The sequence below is a fragment of the Achroia grisella genome, unplaced genomic scaffold (genome assembly GCF_030625045.1).
Source record: "Achroia grisella isolate CSIRO2021 unplaced genomic scaffold, CSIRO_AGI_Agris_v1 utg2906, whole genome shotgun sequence".
Lineage (NCBI taxonomy): Eukaryota > Metazoa > Arthropoda > Insecta > Lepidoptera > Pyralidae > Achroia > Achroia grisella.
The window spans coordinates 97,601-121,628 of record NW_026712780.1 but is presented as its reverse complement, the minus strand read 5'-3'; the positions used below and the strand labels follow the sequence as shown (position 1 = coordinate 121,628).

General features: G+C 33.7%; 1 protein-coding gene across 3 annotated transcripts; it reads left to right on the top strand.

Moving 5' to 3' along the window:
* Positions 1 to 80: 80 nt before the first annotated feature.
* On the top strand, positions 81 to 24,028 carry LOC131843229 (protein polybromo-1). Of its 3 annotated transcripts, XM_059191836.1 has the most exons (35): positions 81 to 159; positions 363 to 511; positions 1,164 to 1,208; positions 1,320 to 1,469; positions 1,948 to 2,119; positions 2,722 to 2,852; positions 3,044 to 3,298; positions 3,474 to 3,641; positions 4,008 to 4,113; positions 4,674 to 4,905; positions 5,089 to 5,201; positions 6,522 to 6,772; positions 7,252 to 7,528; positions 7,945 to 8,209; positions 8,946 to 9,044; positions 9,553 to 9,711; positions 10,139 to 10,345; positions 13,365 to 13,547; positions 14,183 to 14,331; positions 14,885 to 15,003; positions 15,099 to 15,212; positions 15,518 to 15,684; positions 16,458 to 16,524; positions 16,609 to 16,714; positions 16,971 to 17,104; positions 17,219 to 17,338; positions 17,695 to 17,818; positions 18,424 to 18,618; positions 19,277 to 19,416; positions 20,134 to 20,236; positions 20,813 to 20,854; positions 21,220 to 21,403; positions 21,552 to 21,625; positions 22,481 to 22,643; positions 23,303 to 24,028. In XM_059191836.1, exons 2-35 carry the CDS (start codon positions 386 to 388, stop codon positions 23,583 to 23,585), a joined length of 5,223 nt encoding a protein of 1,740 aa, XP_059047819.1. In that variant the 5' UTR covers positions 81 to 159; positions 363 to 385; the 3' UTR covers positions 23,586 to 24,028. The 3 variants fall into 3 exon arrangements, with proteins under 3 accessions (XP_059047819.1, XP_059047821.1, XP_059047820.1); XM_059191838.1 differs by lacking the exon at positions 1,164 to 1,208; XM_059191837.1 differs by lacking the exon at positions 20,813 to 20,854.

Genomic DNA, 24,028 nt, shown 5'->3' with positions numbered 1-24,028 from the left:
TATTTTCTATTATTCTTTATCTATGGATCTTTGAATGAATTGGGTGTCATTGTGACAGTAAGGTTTGATTTGAAGTTGACATTTACTAAAAGAATGGCTTCTATTTCATTGGCTTCACCGCTTTATGTTTATTAATCCACAAAATTCTTAAAATAAATGGTAAATTTAAATTAATTACGAGTTTTTGCTATTTTTCTGGATTCTCCAAATTATTATAGGTTTATTTTATGTGGAATATGTGTTTGAATTAGAAATATTGATATAAATTTTTAATAATATAAACATACCGGAACCCGTATCGTGTGTTGTTAATTTATTGTGTGTGAATAATTTTGTGAAATTCTACGTCCGTTTTCATACAGGTGCGGACACTTAAGAATAAATAATGAGTAAAAGACGCCGCGCTTCCTCCGTGGCAAGCCGTGGAGCTGATGACGATAGTGATGACGGAGCGGAACTTAGCAACCCCGTGCCGCCGCCATCGTCTCGTAAGAAAAAGAAACTAGATCCTGTAAGTTCTAATTTATATATATATTTAATATAGGTTTTACACACGTACATCTTGTAATGTTAATTATAATCCAATAAGTAAACAAAACGGTATCATTATTTAATGATTGAGTCCATTCCTATAAGGGCATCTGCATTCTGCAGTGAACTATTAAAACATTAGCTACTGGACGAATTTACATAAAAGCCAGATGTGCTAAATCAGACCGTATGTATGGACCAAATCATACAACTATGTGAACACTGCCATGTAGTCACCTGGCTGGTTCACGTACATGCAATGTGTAATTACTAGCAGCTCATAGGCAAGAAATTACACGATAAGAGGCACAACATATTAGTCCTCTTGAATGGCTTCATATTAGTGTTATCAAGGGTGTTGCATGATACTGTGATGTACATAGTGCTGTTTATATATATGGGTAACAGTTACAGCTTAGCCGTCAGCATTTATTGTGGGTGGTCAGCTTATTTACCATTCCAATTATATTAAAAAAGTTATTCAAAATGTACCACTGCCTCATTGCACCATATAAGTTAGGGCTAATGGGTTATTATGGACATATATTTAACATTGTAAATTATTTTTCATAAGATTATTTTGTTTATGGCAAACCCATCATTTTAGTATAATAATCTCCTCATATTCACAGAGAGGTGGGTTCGTCTTAGGTTCAAATCCTGCACTGGAAAGAAAGGTATCTAATATGCGCTTTGGGTTTGGGTGTGTGTATTTTTTTGGAGTGTTTATTTTCTGTCACCGTTTTTGTGTAAAATATTTAATATTTAGGATTTTCTTTATATTTCAGGGTGAAATATGTCAGCAGTTATATGACATTATAAGATCATATAAAAAAGAAGATGGAACATTATTATGTGACTCTTTTATCAGGGCTCCTAAAAGGCGACAGGAACCACAGTACTATGAAGTGGTGTCGCAACCTATTGACTTGTTGAGGGTAATTATTACTTCTTTTTCAGGTCTAAGTAAATTGAATTTTTGCTTTTGTATATTAGGAGCACTCATGACAATTTGATTCTTGGTTACTATAAGGTTTATGACTATAGGAATATTATAATAAGAACATACAACAACTCACACAGAATTTAGTCCCAGACTAAGCCAGTGCTTCTATTTTTATATATTTTTTTAATGTATAAATAATTTATATAGTTAAAAGGTATGTACCTTTTAACCAATACAAATAATAATACTGATAAATGCAAAGGTTTGTATCATGTGAAGAATTATATCTACAACCTCTGGATATAAGGCAGTGTGCTAAACTTATAAACCACTAAGGCCATCATATTATGTAAAATGTTTTTACCAAATATTATTTAACAGATACTTTGTTTTAAAGTAGGCAATTAAATGGGTTTTAAGTATTACTAACATTAATATAGGTACTTCATTAATGTCAAATCTTTCTACAGGTTCAACAAAAATTGAAAACTGACACTTATGAAGATATCGAAGAGTTATCAGCTGATATAGAACTACTTGTAAATAATGCAAAAGCTTTCTATAAGTCAGATTCTGTAGAGTACAAAGATGCTATTGAATTGTGGAAGCTGTATGTGCAGAATAAACAAGCATTGGAAAATGGTAATAAAAATAGCATTTTCTTAATGTATGTGATATAGTGTACAGTACAGTACAGTAGATATGATATTTTGTATTGGGCTTTAGTTGTAGTAGTGTAGTTGAATTGTGCACCCTGATACTCTGCATGTCATTTCTCATAACACAATATGGCTCAGAGAGTAAGTGTGTGAGTGGTGTTCTGCACTGAATCTACAGGTCATCCAGAGAGACTGTAAAGGCCAGCTCGACCTAGTCATAGTCTGTTTGCCAAATAGTTAAGGCTTGCAAACACGATAAAACGAGCTTTATTTATTGCGTGATGAAGCCTTGTTAAGAGGCGAAACACTTGTCGCAATATCTGTGTCTGATAACAGCGGAGTTTCATTACTAGTGAAAAAGGTTGTAATGCTTCTGGTAACAGTGGCCAGGATTCTGCAGGGAAAGGTTTTTGTTTCGCACCTGTTAATATTAGCGGAATTAAATAATTAAAGTGATGAAATGGACTTCTGCAAAATAACACCTAAATTTATGAGATTCTTCATCTTGACCATGTAATGAAATAAGGACTTCGTGAGTGAGTTATTTCAGTACAGTCTCTTTACCAGGTACATTTTATGTTTTAGGTGAAGAAATCAAGACTCCAAAGTTATCCCGCAATGGTTCATCCAGTCGAAGGTCAGATGTGGCTGAGGATCTATCAGAAACCTCGACAAACAATGAAGAGGACAATGTGTTTGAAGAGTTATTTAATGCAGTAAGTTTTTAGAAATTTTGTTTTCATATTTCCATATCTTTCCTTTAGTAACACAGTGTTAACTTTATAAAATATATAATGTCTTGCTCATTAGTAATATTTCATAAAATTTATATATATGACAGTTTGTGTTAATTAAAATAAAGCAATATAATTTGTTGGTATAATACATATCACTCTTAAAATCGCAGGTAATGACAGCCAATTCAGATGGTAGGCCACTTTACCCTGCCTTCCAATTCTTGCCGTCCAAGCGCCGCTACCCAGAATACTTCAATGTGATAGACAACCCTATAGACTTGAAGACTATTGCACAAAAGATACAGGGTGGTGAATATACTAACTTAAATGAGTTAGAGAAAGACTTGCAACTGATGGTTCGTAATGCCTGCCACTTTAATGAACCTGGCAGTCAGATTTATAAGGATGCGAAAACACTGAAGAAGGTAGTATTTCCAATCTACTGACTGTCAATCAATTGACTGGTAATGTAGGTAGAACATTTTAAAGAGATTATAACTATTCTTTGAGCTTGTCTATTGGAAACTAAAAATCTTGCCTCTTTATAATATTACTTAAATGATGTAAATCAGGATTTTGATGTGGAAACATTGTGCGTAGGTTATCCAAGTTCGCAAACAAGAGATTGACCAACATGGTCGCAGCGGACCGGCGAAGACATCGGAGCGCATTCGCAGCAAACGGACCTCACGCGTTGGCCCGGTTCCGAACAGTAAGGCGCTAGCTATTATGGAGCCACCCGGCTCTGATGCCGAGCCTGAACTTAAGGTCAGCATATATTCACCAATGGTAATCTGTGGTATTGCTTTTTTATGTAATTGGAATGCCAATTAGGCTTTGGACCAAGACCCAACTGATGCTAAATTGTAACCCTCGCCTATATTCATGAACTGCACTACGAAAATCGCGTTATCACATGACATCCGAGGATAAATTTAGGATACTGACAAAATAATTTAGCACTCTTAATGTTATTTATTTTAAGTTTGTAATAATTTTTTACTGACGCGCATCATTTATAAACATGAGATTCAGTTAAGGTCAATATAAATAAATTTAAGTATAGGCTAATAAAATAAAATTATATATGTATTATGTATTTATTCATATGCTTACTTAATTTTATATTTTTAGCATTCTGAAGATAGCGGTGGTGAAAGTGGTGAAGAACACATTGAAAATGAAGACTCACCGCAATGGAAACTTCTGGAAACTATAAAAAATCATTTGGGTGCTAGTGGTAATTACCTATTCCTATAATATTATTGCTATTGTATGATAATGTGACCTTAACAGAAATTGATTTTAGAGGGTTGATTTTTTTTCCCATCTCACAAAAATTTCATAAATTACTGATAGTTTAAATTCTCAAAAAGAAACATATTACCAAAAATAAGTAGGGAAGCAAATTGTTAATTACAAAAATAAGATTGTACACTAAATATAATTAATTGTAATATATTAATATTCGCATGTAAGGAACTACATGAAAGTACTGAAGTCGTAAGAAATTTATTTGGTGAATATATGAATAATATATAGCTTTTGTATTTAAAGTACTTGTAATCTATTTTAAGTCAGTCAGTAATTTTGTTCAAAGTAATATGATAATAATAAAAACGTATAAATCTTAGTTCTGTATGAAGCATCTTCACTGCTGTTATTGTGTCGTAATTTTTTTTCTAAATTGGATACACTTGACTTTTGACACAACTTTGGTATAATAATTATTCTGGATTATATTTTATGATTCCCTTAATAGAGAATATTATCTTTTTTACATAGCCATAACTTTCACAGGTACTCCAATGGCGGAACCTTTCTGGAAACTTCCCTCACGTCGAGCTTACCCAGACTATTATAAAGAAATAAAAAACCCAGTATCCCTGAACCAGATTAAAAATAAAATTCGCCGCGGGGCTTACGGAACCCTATCAGAGGTGGCCGGTGATATGAATATTATGTTTGAGAACGCCAAACAGTACAATGTACCAATGTCAAGGCTGTATAGAGATGCTGTTAAGTTGCAAAGGTATGTCTAAGTTCCTTAGAATCAATAATACCGGAGCCTCTAAAAAGTTGAATTAAAAACGTGATCACGGATGTCACATTATATGTGACGTAGTACTGTTCATGTATAAAGGCGACCATTTTTTTTACATTCCAATTGCATAAAAAACCTGTAAAAAATATCTAAATACAAATAATTGTTTAGATTAATGCAACAACGAGTACAAGAGCTACTGGATATTGTGCAAAGTTCGTCCAGCGATGACGAAAGCCTTTCTACAGTGAAGAGCCAGAATCAAAGCACACCTAGACCTAGAGGTAAGAAGCATTATAAATGCTAAAATAACTTTCTATCTGTCTACGACCTCTTCCCGCCTGAATCATTAAACATATTAAGATTAGTTTGGTACTGAGATATATAACTTATATAAGATATATATAGTGAAGGATATAGTTCTTTGAGGAAAGAATATAAAGGTGATAATTATACTTTTATTAATAAAAAGTTTGGAGAGAAAATTAACTACTCCAGGTACTAATTATTCAGTATCATCATTTCATACATATATGTATATTTCATTTTACATATTATAAGATCCTAATTTGAACTGTTTTATGTTGATTATAATTATTATTATCATCTGTGTCATTTGTTGGAAATTGTAATACTAAATTTTTACTTTACGAGCAATTTTCAGTCTAAATCAATGATTATAATAGTAGAATATTTTCATAGTGTGCAAGTAAATAAGTATTAGAATAATTATATAATAAAGTATGAAATATTACTAGATTATTAATAATACATATTTTTAACAATCTTTGTTTCTACGATCTACATGGTCCTATAAATAGTGTAGACCGTGGTTTTTTTTTGTTATAATCTAGAAATGTGCTATCAGGTATACCACCATTTCTTGTAATCTCGTAAATTAAGCAACCAATTTCCAGACACCGTTATAAACTTTCATATGTAACAATGTTGAGGTATACGATATAAGGTATTTGTTTATCAAAATAAGCTTATTCCCATACTTAGTGCCTGTAATTTAATTTGTCTTATCACTTTCGCAGAACCCAATAACAGTTATATAGTTCAGCTAGTTATTGTAATATTATTTCTTAGAAATATACCTCTTAATGAGACGTTATTCAATTGTTATATTACATTTATGTATTGGACTGTAAAGTTGTTTTCATTTGACTGTGGTGAAGTTACATTATTTTGCGCCGTTTTGTCGATTAAGTTATGGAGGAGTTCAGTAGTGATAAAATGGACGAGTATACAGGTACTAATAGTTGTTAGATCAATCTTTCTATTATAATATTATAAATGGGATAGTTTATGAGTATGAATGGATATTTGTTACCCTTTCACGCAGAAACTACTGAAGGGATTTTAATGATACTTTACAGTAATATAGCTTGTATATGAGAATAACACATAGGCTATAATTTAATAAGATATCGTGTAAGTTGGCCGAAATATGATGATAAACGTTAAGTGTGATGCAGACGATGTTGCGCGAGACAGCAAGTTAATTATATAACTTAAATCTGTAATTGTTGTTATTTTATTTTCAATACTAATATTCCGTTTAATTACAATTTAATGTGTTATATCACTTTCTTACGCAGGACGTCCGCGCACCAATCCTGCTCCACCATCAGCTCCATCGCCAGCACCTTCTCCCTCAATCCCGAAGTCCAACCTGCCCCTTAAGAAGAAGCTTCACTACATAGCCAAACAGATGCTGGAGTATACATGCCCTGATGGAAGGCAGCCTATGTTATTGTTCATGGAGAAGCCGAGCAAGAAACTGTACCCAGATTATTATAACGTCATTGATAGACCCATTGATATGCTAACTATTGAAAGTAATATTAAGGTCAGTATTGTAATAATATTTTTTTAATTATCAAGCATTGTCAACCAGTTGCTACTAAATATATATTTAGGAACACATTACCTATACAAGTGTTACAGTCTTCTTTATTGCTACAAGGCAGTACCTTTAATTGGAAGTAAAACGGTGTGCTAAACCGTTAGATCACTGAGGTCGTCACATATGGTAGGATCACCTAATCTAGTAGATGTTCTGCTGCGGTATAGTACTTAATAAATAACCTTAACAACTTTTATGTGTTATATGCTAGCAAAAATCTTTATGCGTTTTAGTATACTTATCAACTATATGCAAAATAATGCCTAAAAAAATCTAAATATTGCGCAGCGAAAATTTGCTCATCAAACGCTCAACATAAACTGATGTTGAGCGTTTGATGAGCAAATTTTCGAAATCACATCAAACTTTCACTCACAACTAACTAAAACATTTTCATTATCGTCATTATACTTTTTTTACAGAACGACAGATATAACTCGGTTGATGAGATGATCGCTGACTTCCGCGTCATGTTTTCCAACTGCCGCCAGTTCAACGAAGAGGGCTCCATGGTATATGATGACGCGAATCTTCTAGAAAGACAGCTTAATGAGAGGTTGAAAGATTTAAACAGTGCTATGCAGGAGAAGAAGGTGACCTTGAAAACATTTAAAATGGCTAAGTCCAAACAATTGTCTCCATTGGAACAGAAATTGAGGACATTGTATGATGCCATCAGAGATTACAGGGATCCAAAAGGTGAGTTTTAGGAATATTCTATATATCTGTTATATCTCCATTTATTTAGAAAAATAGTTTACAAATTATTTTTCAACTTATTTTCACGCATTTTGCTTGTGTTGACTTTGTTAGTAGACATTTATGAGGTCATATAACATTAGGGCAGAGAAAGTGAGTAACATACCAGTACTAAGGGAAATTCGCGAATACCTGCTAGTAATATTTTATGTGTGTGTAGTATGTTGGGTTTGATATAACAGATACATTATTATATGATTGCATGTACTAATTACAGAGTCTATTTTAAAATTTATTCTGTGTTATTTGGATGTAAAAAATAATATACAGAAATAAAGAGACTGGGAAGATTTTCTAACTCATTTATGCTATCAGTTAATGAAATTTCCATTTCTATTTGGTTTTGTATATTTCAGCAAACCGCCAACTAGCACTTATATTTATGAAACTACCGAACAAAATCGAATACCCAGATTATTACGAGCTGATCAAAAATCCTATAGACATGGAGAAGATAGCACACAAACTCAAGATGAGCACTTATAATTCTGTCAATGAACTAGCTTCCGATTTTATACTGATGTTTGATAATGCCTGCAAGTATAATGAACCGGATTCACAGATATATAAAGATGCATTGATACTACAGCGAATGTGTTTACAGACTAAGCAATTACTTAGGTGAGTATTATAATATTGTTACTAGCTTTTATTTAACTTGCAATGTATGTTCGTGTGGAATATTGAAACTCAATTTTGAAGCAGAAATCTTCAACCGTTTGAGCTGCAATTTTAGACACATGTTTATTATGTATGATAATGCATGCTTAGTTGTGTTACGTGCATGCACTCCTACCATATATGTGTATAAAAAAGGGTCTGCTGACAATAATGCGAAAGGTAATGTGACGTCACTCGAAATCCAATATGGCGGACTTCTAAGGATATTATGCGTTCCTCAATCTGGGCACTGTGCGAATTAGTTTGGTGAGAAACCTATTTTAAATACTTAAACAAATTGAAATAGTAGTAATTTGAATTACTTAAATCTGGCAAAGAGTTTGTTTTGTCATATAAATTTTGTAATGACGTTATAAGTTAATAGTAAAATTATTAATGGAAAAGTTTCTTTTATGTATTATTTTTCATAAGAATAGTACTAAACTGGATTGGATTGAGATTAGATTAAAATTAATTTGGAAAATGAGTATACTCTGATACTCTTTTTCCAAATTTTACTGTTATGTTTGGTTTATAAATGGAATACAGTTTCTTTACAAATTTTTGAATAAAATATAAAATAGTAACTAAAATAGTATAAGTGATAGTAATAAAATAGTACTAATTGATATCATTGATAGAATTGATGCTTTAACTTCACAAAATTTATAAATTAATCATGATTGCCTTATAACAGGGAGGATGAAGATGCTGTGCCCGATGTGCCGGCAGCCGTACAAGAGTTGTTACTCAACTTATTCACTACTGTATACAATCACCAAGATGAAGAGGGCAGGTAAGGAAATCGATTATTACATTAGAGACGTAAAAACTATAACGGACTTGAAAGGGCAAAATGTTTATACTATTTTCACATTTATTCGACTGCCTCTATGGGTTACCGGTTTAGAACACAGCGTTCGTTCCGATGACCACATTAAGTATTTATAAAAAAAATGTGTTTAAGTATTTCTAACAGTTGTTTAGTTTCCATATTAGAAGATCTGCTTAGCTTCGGATTATAGTGCTCTATTGTCGTATTATTATACAAAAAAGCTTAAAAATTACATAGATATTAAATTATATTTTATCTACTTTGTAATAAAATTCATATTAAATACTTTTCAGTACTTATGAATGACAAAATAAATTGAACCAAAATGTCGTAAATAGAAATATATTCATGTTGAAATGAAAGTTATTATACAGTTATTCTACATAAATAATAGAATTATTTAAGCCATTTATTCATGAAAATATTTTATTAACCTGTCATTGAGTATGTTTACTTGTGTTTATTACAGATGCTACTCAGACAGTATGGCGGAGTTGCCTGAACACGACGAGGCTGGCGGCGAACGCGTGCGTGCAATTAGCCTCGATCTAGTGAAGCGTCGTCTGGATCGTGGGCTCTACCGTCGTTTGGACCACTTCCAGCAGGATATGTTTGCTGTTTTTGAAAGGTGAACTTAGAACTCAGTTAACACATAATTCTTTAGTATATTTTATCAGTGACTACAATCAAAACGCATGATAACTTTGTACAAATAATTTAAATTATATTTCTCGAGCAAAGCCTATTACTCTAAAGCCTCACTAAATGATTACTTAAATGACAAACATGCATGGCAATGATTGCTCATTCATGGGATTTTCCTTTAATGTTCCCTACCATCCAGTTCAGTATACAGATTCAATTGAGAAGAACTGGCAAGATGCTTAAATAAACTATCTTCAAAAAAATCCGTTTTTAAACACTGTTTATTTACATTGTGTAGTTATGTAGGTATCTACGTCTAACATTAAATGAACTTACTTATAAGATTTAGTATTTTATTCTTACTATTATATTATTAATAATTATATTATTTTTATTTTGTTTGTATATAGAGCACGACGCCTCTCTCGCACTGACAGTCAGATATTCGAAGATTCTGTAGAACTACAATCGTACTTCGTCGAACAACGAGACCTACTGTGCAAGAATACTCTTCAATCCCCTGCAATGAACTTCACAAGGGACACCCTTACCACCAGTGTGGAGCTTGTCAAACAATGCAAGCTGTTGCAGGAGAACGAGGATGAAGATGAGACCAGGTGAGATTCTCTAGAACGTAACCTTTTTTCAGCATACCAGTAGCAGATGTAGAAAGTTATCTGTGTGGGGATATCTCTCACCTATTACAGTCGCTATTATAAAGCACTAGCGTATTCAAATGACTGGATAATTGACATTCCATTCTGAAGGACTAAGATATCCCTAAGGATACTCATGCGTTTCCATTCTGAAGGACTAATCCTTCAGAATGGAAACGCATGAGTGATATTGTGGGTGTCACATGTTAATGTGATATCCGTAGTACTGTTCATCTAGTCTAGGTATATAAGCGTCGGCTACCGTTTTACCATCAGGTGGGCCATTAGTTTCTTTGCCATTCATTACTTAAAATAAAACTATCAATGCCAAATCTATACATATAAATAATAATAATAATATTATTTCAGGACAATTCACACAGCGCCATCTAGTCCCAAGCTAAGCAGAGCTTGTGTTATGGGTAGACAACTGATATAAATAATAGATACATTTTTTTTGTAAATAAATACATATTATACATAGAAAACACCCAGACCGATACAAACAATCATACTGATGAATACAAAATGTTTGTACCGTGCGAGGAATCGAACCCACGACCATCGGATAGTAAAGCGGTGTGCTAAACCACTAGACCACCGAGGCTGTCATAAATAAAATTAGATTGTCTGTTTGTAATATTAAAATAACCGTTTTTTACTATTCGTATATGAATATAATGGACTGATTATATTTCCACGCGGACGAAGTCGCGGGTACAGCTAGTATAATATAAAATAAGTAGTTGTTCCTACTTGTGAACAGAAAGATTACAATGACAACATTACAATGTTTGTATTGTCAATAACTCATTCACTTAGTTTGATGTAAGTAATATCCCATCAAAAACATAAATGTGAAATGATAGCCGAGTTTAATATTATGATATATGCCTTGATTGATGACTTCTACGACAAAAGAGATGAGATCTAAATGGGTGCCAAGTTCAATGGTCTGTCCTGAAATGTATTTATAACAATATAAAATATCATTTCTTCATATAACTTAGGATAATATACAGTAGCCTAAGGTCTAACTTGGCCAGTTCTCATATACCAATCATTACTTTCGATTGCTAGTTACTATTAATATTAAAATAGGAACCGAGAAGTAACATGTTTAGAACTTGCGAAGGCTACAGTATATTTCGTATATGAAAACTAGCCAAGTTAGACCTTAGGCTACAGTATATTATCCTAAGTTATAAGAAGAAATGATATTTTATATTGTTATAAATACATTTCAGGACAGACCATTGAACTTGGCACCCATTTATGTACGTAGAAGTCAACAATCAAGGCATATATCATAATATTAAACTCGGCACATTTCACATTTATGTTTTTGATGGGATATCATTACATTTTGTACATAAATTATACAAATTTATAACTAAATTAATACCAAATTATTTTTGATAAATTACTGTATTTTCGTATATTTACGGGGTATAATTGATTTTCTATTTTTCTTGTAACTTTTAAATGTTCAAGTGCAATGCCAATTCAGTATCAGGAATTTTTGGGCAATTCGGGGCGGTATAACGTCCACTGTGGGTTGTACTCTACAATAGAGCTCTCGTGACTAGGATCTAAATTGTTAAGACGTACTCCATCTAAGGTTTTAACTCTGGAGAGTCCAACGTAAACCTGCCCTTTATTAAATATAGAGGAGCCTATGTTGAGAAGAGGACTGCCAAAACTAAGGCCTTGTGATTTGTGGATAGTAATAGCATATGTTAAGCAAATACGGAATTGTTTTCTTTCAACATATACATTATTTAATATTGACATTGAAACTTCGTATTGACACGTTATAGTTCGTAAAGACGATTATGTTAAATTGACTGTTATCTATTGAATTCTCAAGAAACAATTTGTTACCAATGAGTTCTCATTCTCGAGTTAACTATACATTCCTACTTATAACTATACTAAAATTGTTATTAATATATTGTCTATACGATACGTATTTACTAAAATAATGTAATAATAATATAACCACAAATATATAAGTATAATTTAAGAAAGCTATAAATTTCGTAGTATAAATCGCAACCTTATAGGTTAGATATCGAGAAACAAAACATTGAGACATATGAGGGCGGCTGCCATTCGCTCGGACAGTTCGCGTCAACGTTATATCGCCATTACGTTATTACTTAATAATTATTTATAAAACTAATGATTTTACACTATCGATGTGCGCTAAATATTGAACCAATAATTAATACAAATCTCATTAATAACATAAAAATACGAAATTCGACTATTCCTAGTTATAAGTACGAGTATATTTTAGACAGAATCTAAATTATAGCAACTAGTGTTTACCGCTCAATGCAATATTTGAAGTTTGCTAGTTATCGACACTGATGTGATATCGTAAATTGGTAATGATCGACGTTTTCATACAATATTACTTTCCGTCCTGTACAAGATGAGATTTTTCGCCAGGGATCAATGTCAATTGGTGGCTATCGACGTTTTCATAGAATTTTAGTATTCGTCCAGTATAAGTTTAAATAGAATCAATTAAAGTGAAAAATTGTAGTAAAATGATAACAATTTACCAGTTTCCTATCTGCATGCCAAATTTGAAGTTCCTAGGTCATCTGGAAGTGGGTTATAATTTTGATCTATAGTTGATCAGTGATAAAAATGACGATTTTTGGACATTAATATCTAAATAACCGTTTGAGATATGTTTATGAAATTTGGAACACATATTTATCTCGCAAGTCTCAATATATGAACCAAATTTGACAGGTTTGTGTGAAAGAGTTTTTGAGTTATGAGGGGGTCAAAAGAAATGGTTCGTGTAAATATACACACGGTGCTGCAATATCGGCTTACACGACATTTTATTAAAAATACTAAATTATCTGACTCGCAGGATCAAAACAATGGTGACGTGACCTCTCCGACACTTTCTATTACATTATAATTTAAACTTCTAAATACTAAGTATTATTTATAGATCCAGCACTGAAGAGTCTGTACTAGCCGGTAGCGCCGCGCCATTCCAAACACAATACAACAAAGGTGATTTTGTCTACGTACAAGCAGAAAAGGGCAATAAGGACGCCAATATTGTTCAAGTGGAAAGAGTATGGACCAATAAAGATGGAGTGCCTATGATCTATGCTAATGTATATTACAGGTAATTGCTGTTTGAATAAACCATTGGACATTATATATATATTAAGTTCAGTAGACTAGACTTTTGTAACATGATATCACTTACCATCAGGTGGGCCGTCAAATGTTTGCCATTCAAATTACATAAAAACTTTTCTTATATCTCTGTATTTACAGAGATTTTTCTTACTGTTAAGCAGTGAGTACTGAAATAGAAATAAAGTGTCTTGAGTGAGTCATGTTCGCTAAAATCGGTCTCCAGATAGTCGGTGGCGTGATGCCCTGCGTCATACGGCTCCCCAAATGACAGTTATAATCCTGAATAGGGTGCTTGTAGGGACTTGGTCTGCTCTAATCATCATGACTGAGTTATTTTATTTATTTAAGTATATATTCAATATTTTATATTTGTGAATTGGTTTGTTTATTTTAGTAGTTTGTATTCATGCAAAATCTTATTAATGTGAAGTTGAAAGATATCTTTTTAAAGGGCCAAGTTTCTTGCTCATTCTGAATTTGCATTCCACATGAGTGGTAGAATACTAAGACTATTCAAAAGTACTTATATTATTATGTTTATTTTTATAAGTATTATTAGCGATTTCTTATTGGGGCCCCTAACTGGCGAAATATATAAAATTTACTTGTGTTTCACAGACCGCATGAGACTTTCCACGTTCGCACGCGCAAGTTCCTACAGCAAGAGGTATTCAAAACGGAAACGCATCGCACTGTGCCCCTTGAACATATACTCAGCCATTGCTACGTAATGAACGTCAAGGAATACTTCAAGTTCCGGCCTGAAGGTATTGCATAAGGAAAATGTGCATATCTATAAGTGGAATATTAGACTGACATGATAATGATTATTATTATATTAAGATATTACTGATAACTTTGATAAATACAATAGTTGTTTTAATGTCACAGTAAATACAATATTTATTTTAATTATTATAACCATTGCAGTGGATACGCATGAGGTATTCATGAGATTGAACAACCTGCCTCAGAATAGGGCTTAACACATGGTTTAATTATATTAATTTTAATGACGATGACGACCTCAGTGGTCTAGCGGTCTAACACACCGCTTTACGTCCGATGATCGCGGGTTCGATTCCTCGCACGGCACAAACATTCGTATTCATGAGTATGATTGTTTGTATCGGTCTAGGTGTTTTTTATGTATAATATGTATATATTTACGAAAAAAAATCTATGTACTTGTACCAGTTATCTAGTACCCGTAACACAAGCTTTAGCTAGCTTAACTAGGGACTAGATGGCGCTGTGTGAATTGTCCTGAGATTATTATTATAATTTTGTGTTATTGTATAATTCATTCTCAATATGCAGGTTACTTGGACAAGGATGTTTATGTATGCGAGAGCCGATACAACACCAAGAATCGCTGGTTCAAGAAAATTAAGGTCTGGGAAGGAGCTGAGAAAGAGGCCACTCTCATACCCAGAGAAGTAATTATTTTTTCTATTTCGTGCCTCCGTCATAGTAGTGAAGCACTAGGATACTATGTATGTCGTACATTACAAATACTTTTAAACTTATTCAGGTACCTTTGGAGCCTAACAGGACAGTGTCGGTATTCCGTGAACGCGTCGAGAAACACAAAGATGAGCTTGCTGAACTGGAAGTGCTCGAAAATGTTCAAGAGAAAGAGAGACCGGTACGCATTTCTTTGTAATTTGATTTGATTATTTTAGGTAAGTCAGGAAAACCTGATTTAATTAATTAAATAATTTGTATGATTGGATCAATTGGTTCATTTCAATTATATCACTACTGGAGAATAATTGGGCTATGGATATTTATCTGAGCTACCGTTTCCCATGTTAATGAATAATGTACTCTATGTGGTTATACTTAAAAAAAACATCCAATTTTTTTAAATGATCGCATTATTTGATATATTCTAAAATTCACGGTATGAATGGATTTATATACAAATAACTGAACCATACATTCGAATAGGATGTAGTGATGTACAATCCGCTGGGTACGGACGACGAGAACACATATTACGAGCAGTACAATACGGTGTGTTCGGGCGTCATCAAGACCGGGGACTACGTGTACGTGGTGGCAGAAGGCGGCAAGCAGATGATCGCACAGGTCGACACCATCTGGGAAACTGGCGAGTGAGTATATTTTTACACTTCTTTACATAGTATAAAACAAAGTCACCGCCGCTGTCTGTTCGCTAATATCTTTTGAATTATGTAACGAATTTTAATGCAGTTTTCAGCAATAGAGTGATTCCAGAGGAAAGTTTATATGTATAATAAATGTGTGTAAAGAACAAATCGAGAAATTGAAATATTTATAATGCTTTCGTAAGAAGCCGGGACGGGTTGCTAGTTATGTATATAAAATGTTCGTAAATTTATCTAAAAAATAACCTCTCCATGTGTAATAATATCCTAAAATAGATTTTAAGTACGTAATAGAAAATTTGAGATTGAAAAATTTTGAGATTAGAGTTTTTTTAATAGTTGTTGTTACATTGCAAACGAACTTCAAACGTTCAAAATGAAAATGGGGTTTCAATTCCGCTGCATTTTTAATTTCAATGCATTACTTCAAAAATTCTTTTTTTTTTAACTATTGGTCTTATTAATATTTTTCCAAAGTCTGATCAGTAGTATTGATGTATGAAGGCGGTTTTTTGTGCCTGTACATGGTATTATTTACTACGCCAATTGCGATAATTTTCATTTCTGACTTATCTGAGTTATAACGTGGATACATGTGGGTTCCAACAAATGTCTGTCACTTATAGTTATGCTCGGAATCAAATGAAGGACACATTTTTATTAGTAGCTTTATCTATACTAGTTTACAATGCTATAGACAATCTTTTATATTTATCTACTTTGTTAGAAATTTAAAATTATAAATATATTATTTTCAGTAATAAATGCTACTTCCGTGGTCCATTCCTCATCTTCCCGTCTGAGGTCTCCAACATTATTAACAAGGTATTTAAATTTTGATTTTATTATTATTATTAGCAATACATATAATATTCTTAATTACACTATATTTTATAATGTCTTTTTTAGCCGTTCTACAAGCAGGAGGTATTGTTGACAACTATGCATGATACGAGTCCGCTTGTGGGCATCGTGGGCAAATGTGCAGTTTTGGATTATGATGACTATTTGAAGTGTAAGTCTTTAAGTTTTTAAGTATCCTAATAGTTCCTATGTATAAGCATAATCAATTCAGATGCAGTATTTACAACCATTAACTCTCTAAGAATTGCCTGTGTGTAAAAAAAACTTTCAAAGCAAGTTGCTTGGTGACTGAAATAGGATTTCAAAGGATAAGATTTCGCTACGCAGACAACTTTTTACAAACTTTCATTAATGTATTGTGGAAATAGAAAAATTACTAGTAGATAAGTTGGTGTGCTTCTGCGCAGGTCGTCCAACGGAGATAGCGGAGGGTGACGTATACGTGTGTGAATGCGCATACGACGAGTCATCTCGCGTCGCTCGCAAACTCAAAGCTGGGCTTCGCCGCTTCGAGCACACGAAAGACGTCACAGTCGATGAGGTTCTTTTCTTTCCTATTCTGAATAAAAATGAGCAATAGAAAAATGGATTTATCTATGGATTAAAGATATTTTTTGTTCGTATTATTATTTTTTGTATTTTATATATATTTCAGATCTACTTCTTTCCGAAGACCTTGGGTCCACCGGCGTTGGCCTCCGCCCAAGATGTTCAGTCATCGTCCAGTGTCTTCACACAGAAGCCTTTCAATCCTAACGTAAATGCAGACTCTATGGTAAACTTTTACATTATTATTTTCATATCCAATAAGTATGGCTTTATTCTATGAAAGTTGCTTATACAACATGATTGTTAATTCATATTTTACATTTATAATTATTATATATGAAATATCATTTGTATTTGTAGAATGTTGCTAAAATTTTTACAATTAAAAGTCGCAAATACGTCTGAAATGTATTTTATGTATAGTATCACTATGTTGTTAAATGTATGAAGATATGCGAAAACAAAACGGCGATGAGTTAAAATAAAATATTTATACGAAATTATCAAATGTTTTCAGTTTATCTGATATTGTTTTTGTGTCGGTTTTATAATTGCTTTTCTACTAAGATTTTTTTTGTGCAGGATGGCAAGCCTCAGTTCACGAATCTCATAAACACAACGATCGGCAGTCATGATGTAGAGATGCTACTTGAGAATTCACTTGACGACTCGTCGCTGGCATCTCCTGCTACTCCACTCTCTATAGGTTTGTACTCTAGTCTATCTTTTATTTTTACTTAATGGAATGTTCCAGAAGGTGATGGCTGGCCCATCTTGTAAGTTACAACCGTCGTCTATATACATAAAGAGAGCCACAGACATCACGTCATAATTTCTTTTAAATCGAAATGTTAAATTAATATAAGGAAGTAAGTTAATTGTGTATATTTGTAATATAAACATCAAGATAGTTGTGTTGTTAATACGTAGTTGCTAATTCTTACCGGTCTTTCATGATTATTTTTCTTGTACTCTGTTTTACATTAGAATACATCATACTTTTGTTTCAAGTCTAATATATTTTATCATGTAACAGTCATGTTTATCATCGTTGTGGTCATATTCTAATTGTGTTGCAATTAAACTTAATTCCATTATTGGTATATAATCTTATATTTATTTGTATTAGTATCTTGTAATAAATTGAAATAATCTGAAAGCTACATGAGAGAAAGGAACCTAATTAAAATAATACAGTGTAATATCTGTGTTAACTTAACCTGTGCAAAAATTCCTTAGGAGTACTCATGTTTCGCTTGGATATTAAAATTTACATTTACTATTAAAAAACTGATTTTATGTTTTTAATAGGCGGCAATAGCAACCCATACAATCCTACGATGACGGCAACACCAACCCAAGAGAAGACCACCAGCCAGACATCTGCAACGCCGGCTACTGGTAAAAAGAAGAAAGAACAGAAACAGAAGATTGTGACCGGCTATATATTATATTCAAGCGAAGTCCGGAAGGCGATCATTGCTAACAACCCAGATTGCACATTTGGTGAGATGATTTTATAAATGCCCCCTTCATTTCATTTCGGAATAAAAACTTCCTAAATATTACAAGAAAGTATCTAGATTATCACAATGAACAACTTCAACAATTTTGCCCTCATTTTCACAGTTTTCACAGTTTACCCAATGTTGTAGATTGTTTATTGTATTGAATTATGGCGGGTATAAAAATATAAGAATATTTTCGACAGTGATCACTGGATCATATCAAAAATCAGTGTTATTATTATCATTTTAGTCGAAATTAATAGTTGAATCAAAACAGGTTTATTAGAAATTTGATAAATAGTCTCTATCAATATTACAATTCAATCAATATTACAAATGCCTTATAGACTAACATAAAAAATAAAAATATAAATTGTCTGTGTGGCACTGACGACGGCAATCTACCACGGTAGCGCCGATATACCTCCCTCGTTCGGCCAGTAGTCCTCCTTCGTGAAAGTCGGCAGTATGTTCGTGGGGACCAGGGCCACAAACGTCTTTATACTAGCATTGTGCCTCGACTCTAGCTGCGTTACTCACAATGTCAGGTTACTCCTGGTCCGTATGTAGTCGACAATGTCCTGCTCCTTAATGGCGTAGTGTAGTCGGAACAGTTACATTGCTGTGGTCGGTGTAGCAGCTATTTGTTCCTACAGGCGAGATATCACGCATCGTGGGCAACGAGTGGCGTTCCTTACCAGCTTCGACTAAGCAAAGTTGGGAGGAACGCGCCGCTCGCTGCAACGAGGAGACCTCCGCGCGACTCGCCGAAGAGATGCGGGAACTGTCGCAGCACGTAAGTACTATAATACTAGATTTTAATCAACAAATTATACGCTCTCTTATATATTTTATTTTTTGCTTGCGTCATAAAGATATGACTTCTTTTTATGTATAAAATACTTTAAAGCTAATTCAATTAAAATGAAATATGCTAAAAGCTACAGTAAATACTTTTATTCATAACAATATTCCACTAGTGCCCTGAGATTAATTACCATTATCATTATTTGTATTAAATGTTTTATGGGCTTTCCTTTATATCATAGTGGGAATATTATTGTTCATTCACTTTTTGCAGTTTGAAAAAGATTGAGTATAGAGGTCACAAATAATTGGCAAGTTTTGGATCATAAGATATAGCATACTACATTGGGGTGGCAGATTTTTAGCTGGAGTTTTTCGGATGGGATAAATTATTGAAAAGGTAGAATTGGGATAGAGAATATTTTTAAAGTTTATATTTTATTTTGTTATTATGATGTTACTATGTTTTCAGGTGTGTGTACTCTCAGTGATGAATCAAAATATTAATATGCTTGTTATATATGTCTAAACTAATTTTATAAAGAGGAAATATGAGCGAATTTTATTTTTTTGTAGTTGATAATCTCAAAAAATTATAGCATCTTAATTGACTCCTACAATTATATACATGTTTTATTACTTATGGTAGATGCATCAAAATTACATTGATTATATTAAATGGAAACAAATGATTGTTTTTTTACAGACGCCCATGGAAATGACGTACGAATGTGCATGGGACACCTGCGATTATCAGTTCGAAGATCTACAAGACTGTATGGAGCATTGTATTGGTGATGGAGGCAATAGTAAATATCTATTTTAGTTACTATATATCTATTTTAGTTACTATATATCTATTTTAAAATATATCTTGTTTCTATTTAAATTGCTGATGTGAACTGTAAAATAACTTTATCAATATTGATCAAAATTTTTTTAGAACGCTTTTTTTTACTTCTAAAATATTACTAGCGTCAATATTCTATTAAGTATAACTTTTGCTCATAATCTTCGACTGATTGCAAGATGGACACAGAAAAAATAATTTAAAACTTAAACTATATGGTTAAAAAAGGACGAAAGAATTGATAAAGATTATTATTACATAAAGTTTCCACGTAGGTGATGTCTGTAATGCACTAATTTCTCAGTTTATGGGCCCTGGCAGAGAACGGCCTTAGGTGTTAAGATCGCCATATGTACATTAATATATTGTACTTGTGCATTAAATTTTAAATAAATAAACAAATATATAAAATATGAATTAAAGAAAAAACCAACTCAATTTCTGAGTATGTAGATACAAAAAAATACGTTAGTTTTATTCTTATTTTGTATTTGTATACAATAACTATATTTTCATTGTCTTTTAACGCTGCAAGTGATTGGAACATATATTGAAACGAAGAAGCCTAAACTAGAGCGTAAGTATGATAATATAGGAATCAAACATAGTTCTTTAAAGTACAACTAATGTAAACATGATCATAGGTATGATTCAATATATTTCACACAGCCTTCTACCCAAAGGAAATGACGTAGCCAATATATCTCTTTTTTTGTAGTATATAACGTTTTAATTTTTTTATAATTTGTGCAATAAAGGATATGTAAAGAAAATACGCAATTTATACCTACTGGTCGACCGATAGTCTGATTCGACCAATTTTCGTTAGTTTTATATTTGATCGTTACTGAGGTTCTCTTGTCAAAGAATGAATGTATGTGCGTATGTACATGTGACACAATGTGACCGGTGTGTTGTGCGTGTTAACATGCGTGGCGGCAGCGGGCCACCTGCAGCAGCACTACCGCGGCTCGCACGCCGAGTACCCGTGCCTGTGGCGGAACTGCGCGCGCGTGCGCAAGGGACAGGCGCCCTTCCCCAACCTGCCGCGCCTGCTGCGACACGTGCGCGACCTCCACGTCAACAAGGGCAACGGCCGCATCATGGTCGTGCACGAGCGCTCCAGGTTATTTATTTTTAAGTTCATTAATAATAATAATCTTTGTTTACTCCTCACAAGATACGTATTTTGTTTTACATATAGGTATACAGTCTTGAAGTTTTATGATGTACTATAATGTTGTTTGTATTTACTGATATACATCTTGTTTTAGGAACTTCCTCCCGTCTACAAAGAAAGCTGCGAAGGCTGCAGCCGGCATCCGGAGTGGCGTTATGTCGCCTGGAGGTAACTGATAACATACTATCAATTTAACTAGGTTTTTCGAAACTATTATGTGCTAAGGCACGTCAGAAGCCTGAGAATACATAGTGATTTCTATTACATAAATGTTCTGATGAATCCGCTACGATAGGCCGTCTGACGTGATTTCAAGCTCATCCTACCACCTTCCACTGGTGGCTCACCAGCGTATACCATTACCGCAGGCGGAAGCACTGTACCGTTCTCTTATCTTCGTGGTCGTGTCCGCGACTCTACACGATCTTGTCGACTAGCTGTCGCCATCGATTGCGCCCAGACGCGTAGTGTAGTGCGGAGCTGACAGTTATAATTAGCTAACTGGATATCTGGTCTGATCAAGTGGGACTTTGGCTCGAGGTCTTTTTCTTTTAACTTCTATCTTCCCTACCATCATCAGTGTCTCTATATTGTCGCACAAATGCATTGCAGACAAATAGAAGACAGACCAGGACCGTACCTTTAATATGTCTATAAGCGGTTGAAGGGCAGTGTTAGTTAGGTGGATTAATAAGTAGTTTGCTAGCAATGAACTATGTCAAGTTGACCTCCGCGCAGTTCCCCCTGAATACCATCGTGATAAGTCGCGCAGGCGGATGCACCATACTATTATTTATTACAAAAATATATCCTAATAATATTATAAATGACGAAAGCTTGTAAGTATGAATGTTTGTTACTCTTTCACGCAAAAACTATTGAACTGATTTTGATGAAACTACAGTAATATAGCTTATGTATCAGAATAATATATAGGCTATATTTTTTATTCAAATTTAACGCGGGTGAAAACGCAGGCACAGTTAGTATACGTATAAAAAAGTGTGTCCAAACGTGTTTCAGCGTCGCTGTCGGGCATGTCGCCGATGGCGCGCAACACTCCGTCGCCGGGCGCCGGCGCGGCGCCGGGCGCCGCCCCCGACGGCGGCCGCGCCGGGCTCGACCCGCTGTTCGTGTCGGCGCCGCCGCGCGCGCAGCGAGTCACGCACTCGGAGGCCTACATCCGGTCAGTACACGCACTTATTTGTTTATTATTACGCACGGACGTCACTCGAAACTTATGATTAAAGGAACTACTAGTCATAACCATGGAAAATCTAAAATAGCCCGCAACGAGTCACACACTACGAGGCTTATAGCGCAGTCCGGTCAGAGCACGCACTTAATTCACATCAGTCCAAACTAATTTGTTTTTACTCATGGTTAGTTGCAGAGAATGCTATGACATTAGGCTCGCCAATTGTACACATTTTATAAGGTATAAATAGAAATAATTAGATATTTTCAGTCATTTAATGATGATATATAAAAAATCCAATCATTATAAACTTTAATTTTCTACCAAGGTTGATTTCGAAAAAGTTGTTAATAACAGATTGTATAAGCTGTGTTTCGGTTTAAAGGGTCATAATACGGTTAAATTACAGGGTACAGGGTCATAGTATCTTGGTCCTTAGAAATAAAAGACCATGAGTGTAACAACATGACAACGTGATGTCTGAGAGTGCTGTTCAGATAAATAAGCGCCGGTTCCCATTAGATTTCCGTTGGTTCATTTACCATTTCAATTACATAAAGAGATCTATACTAAAAAAGATGCATGTTGCATAATGACCCAAATAGGAACATTTTCTAAAATTAATCGAGATGTTATTTTTAAAACAGATACATTGAAGGTCTTCATTCTGAACAGAAATATATCACTCCCTGGGAAAAATCCCTCACTCCAATGCCTGCCAATCCCGACCCAGCGCAGTTTAACATGCACAAACTTCCCAACTGGATGACAGAGGAAGCTGTCAATGGATATCTGGCTCAGGACAAAAACCTATCAGAAACTGACATACAGAAGATGGATCAAAGCACGAAAATTTTAAAAGGACTGTGCGCATTGAGAGATTTCATGATGAAGGATGCACTCTGCCTCTATAAGAATACTAATTCTTAATATAACTAGAGCACAATCGATAACATGACTCACAATTTATTAATTGTGAAAATCATAAAGGAATCAGAATATTAGTCCAGGAATAATGATATGCTATTTGAAAGCAATATTTTTTAATTTAACAGTTTCAGTGACTGTATTTTGTATGTAACGCATCAGTTTTGATGATTATATTCATATTGTAATGATTATTTTTAAATGTTTATTATATAATTTCGTTATTCTCTATCTGATTATTACACTTAAAAGTTTATACTAATTTCTTAAAACTGAAGCCTTTTTTGAAGGATGCAAAATCATAAAAATATTAGATCAAACTACATAACGTGAGAGTGTAAACCAGTTATAAATAGTTAATAATTAAATTGTATGTTTGTGTAATTGATGTGACAATTTTTTTTTACCTCTGTGGTAAGTAAGCGAAATAAATATGTTTAGTATGA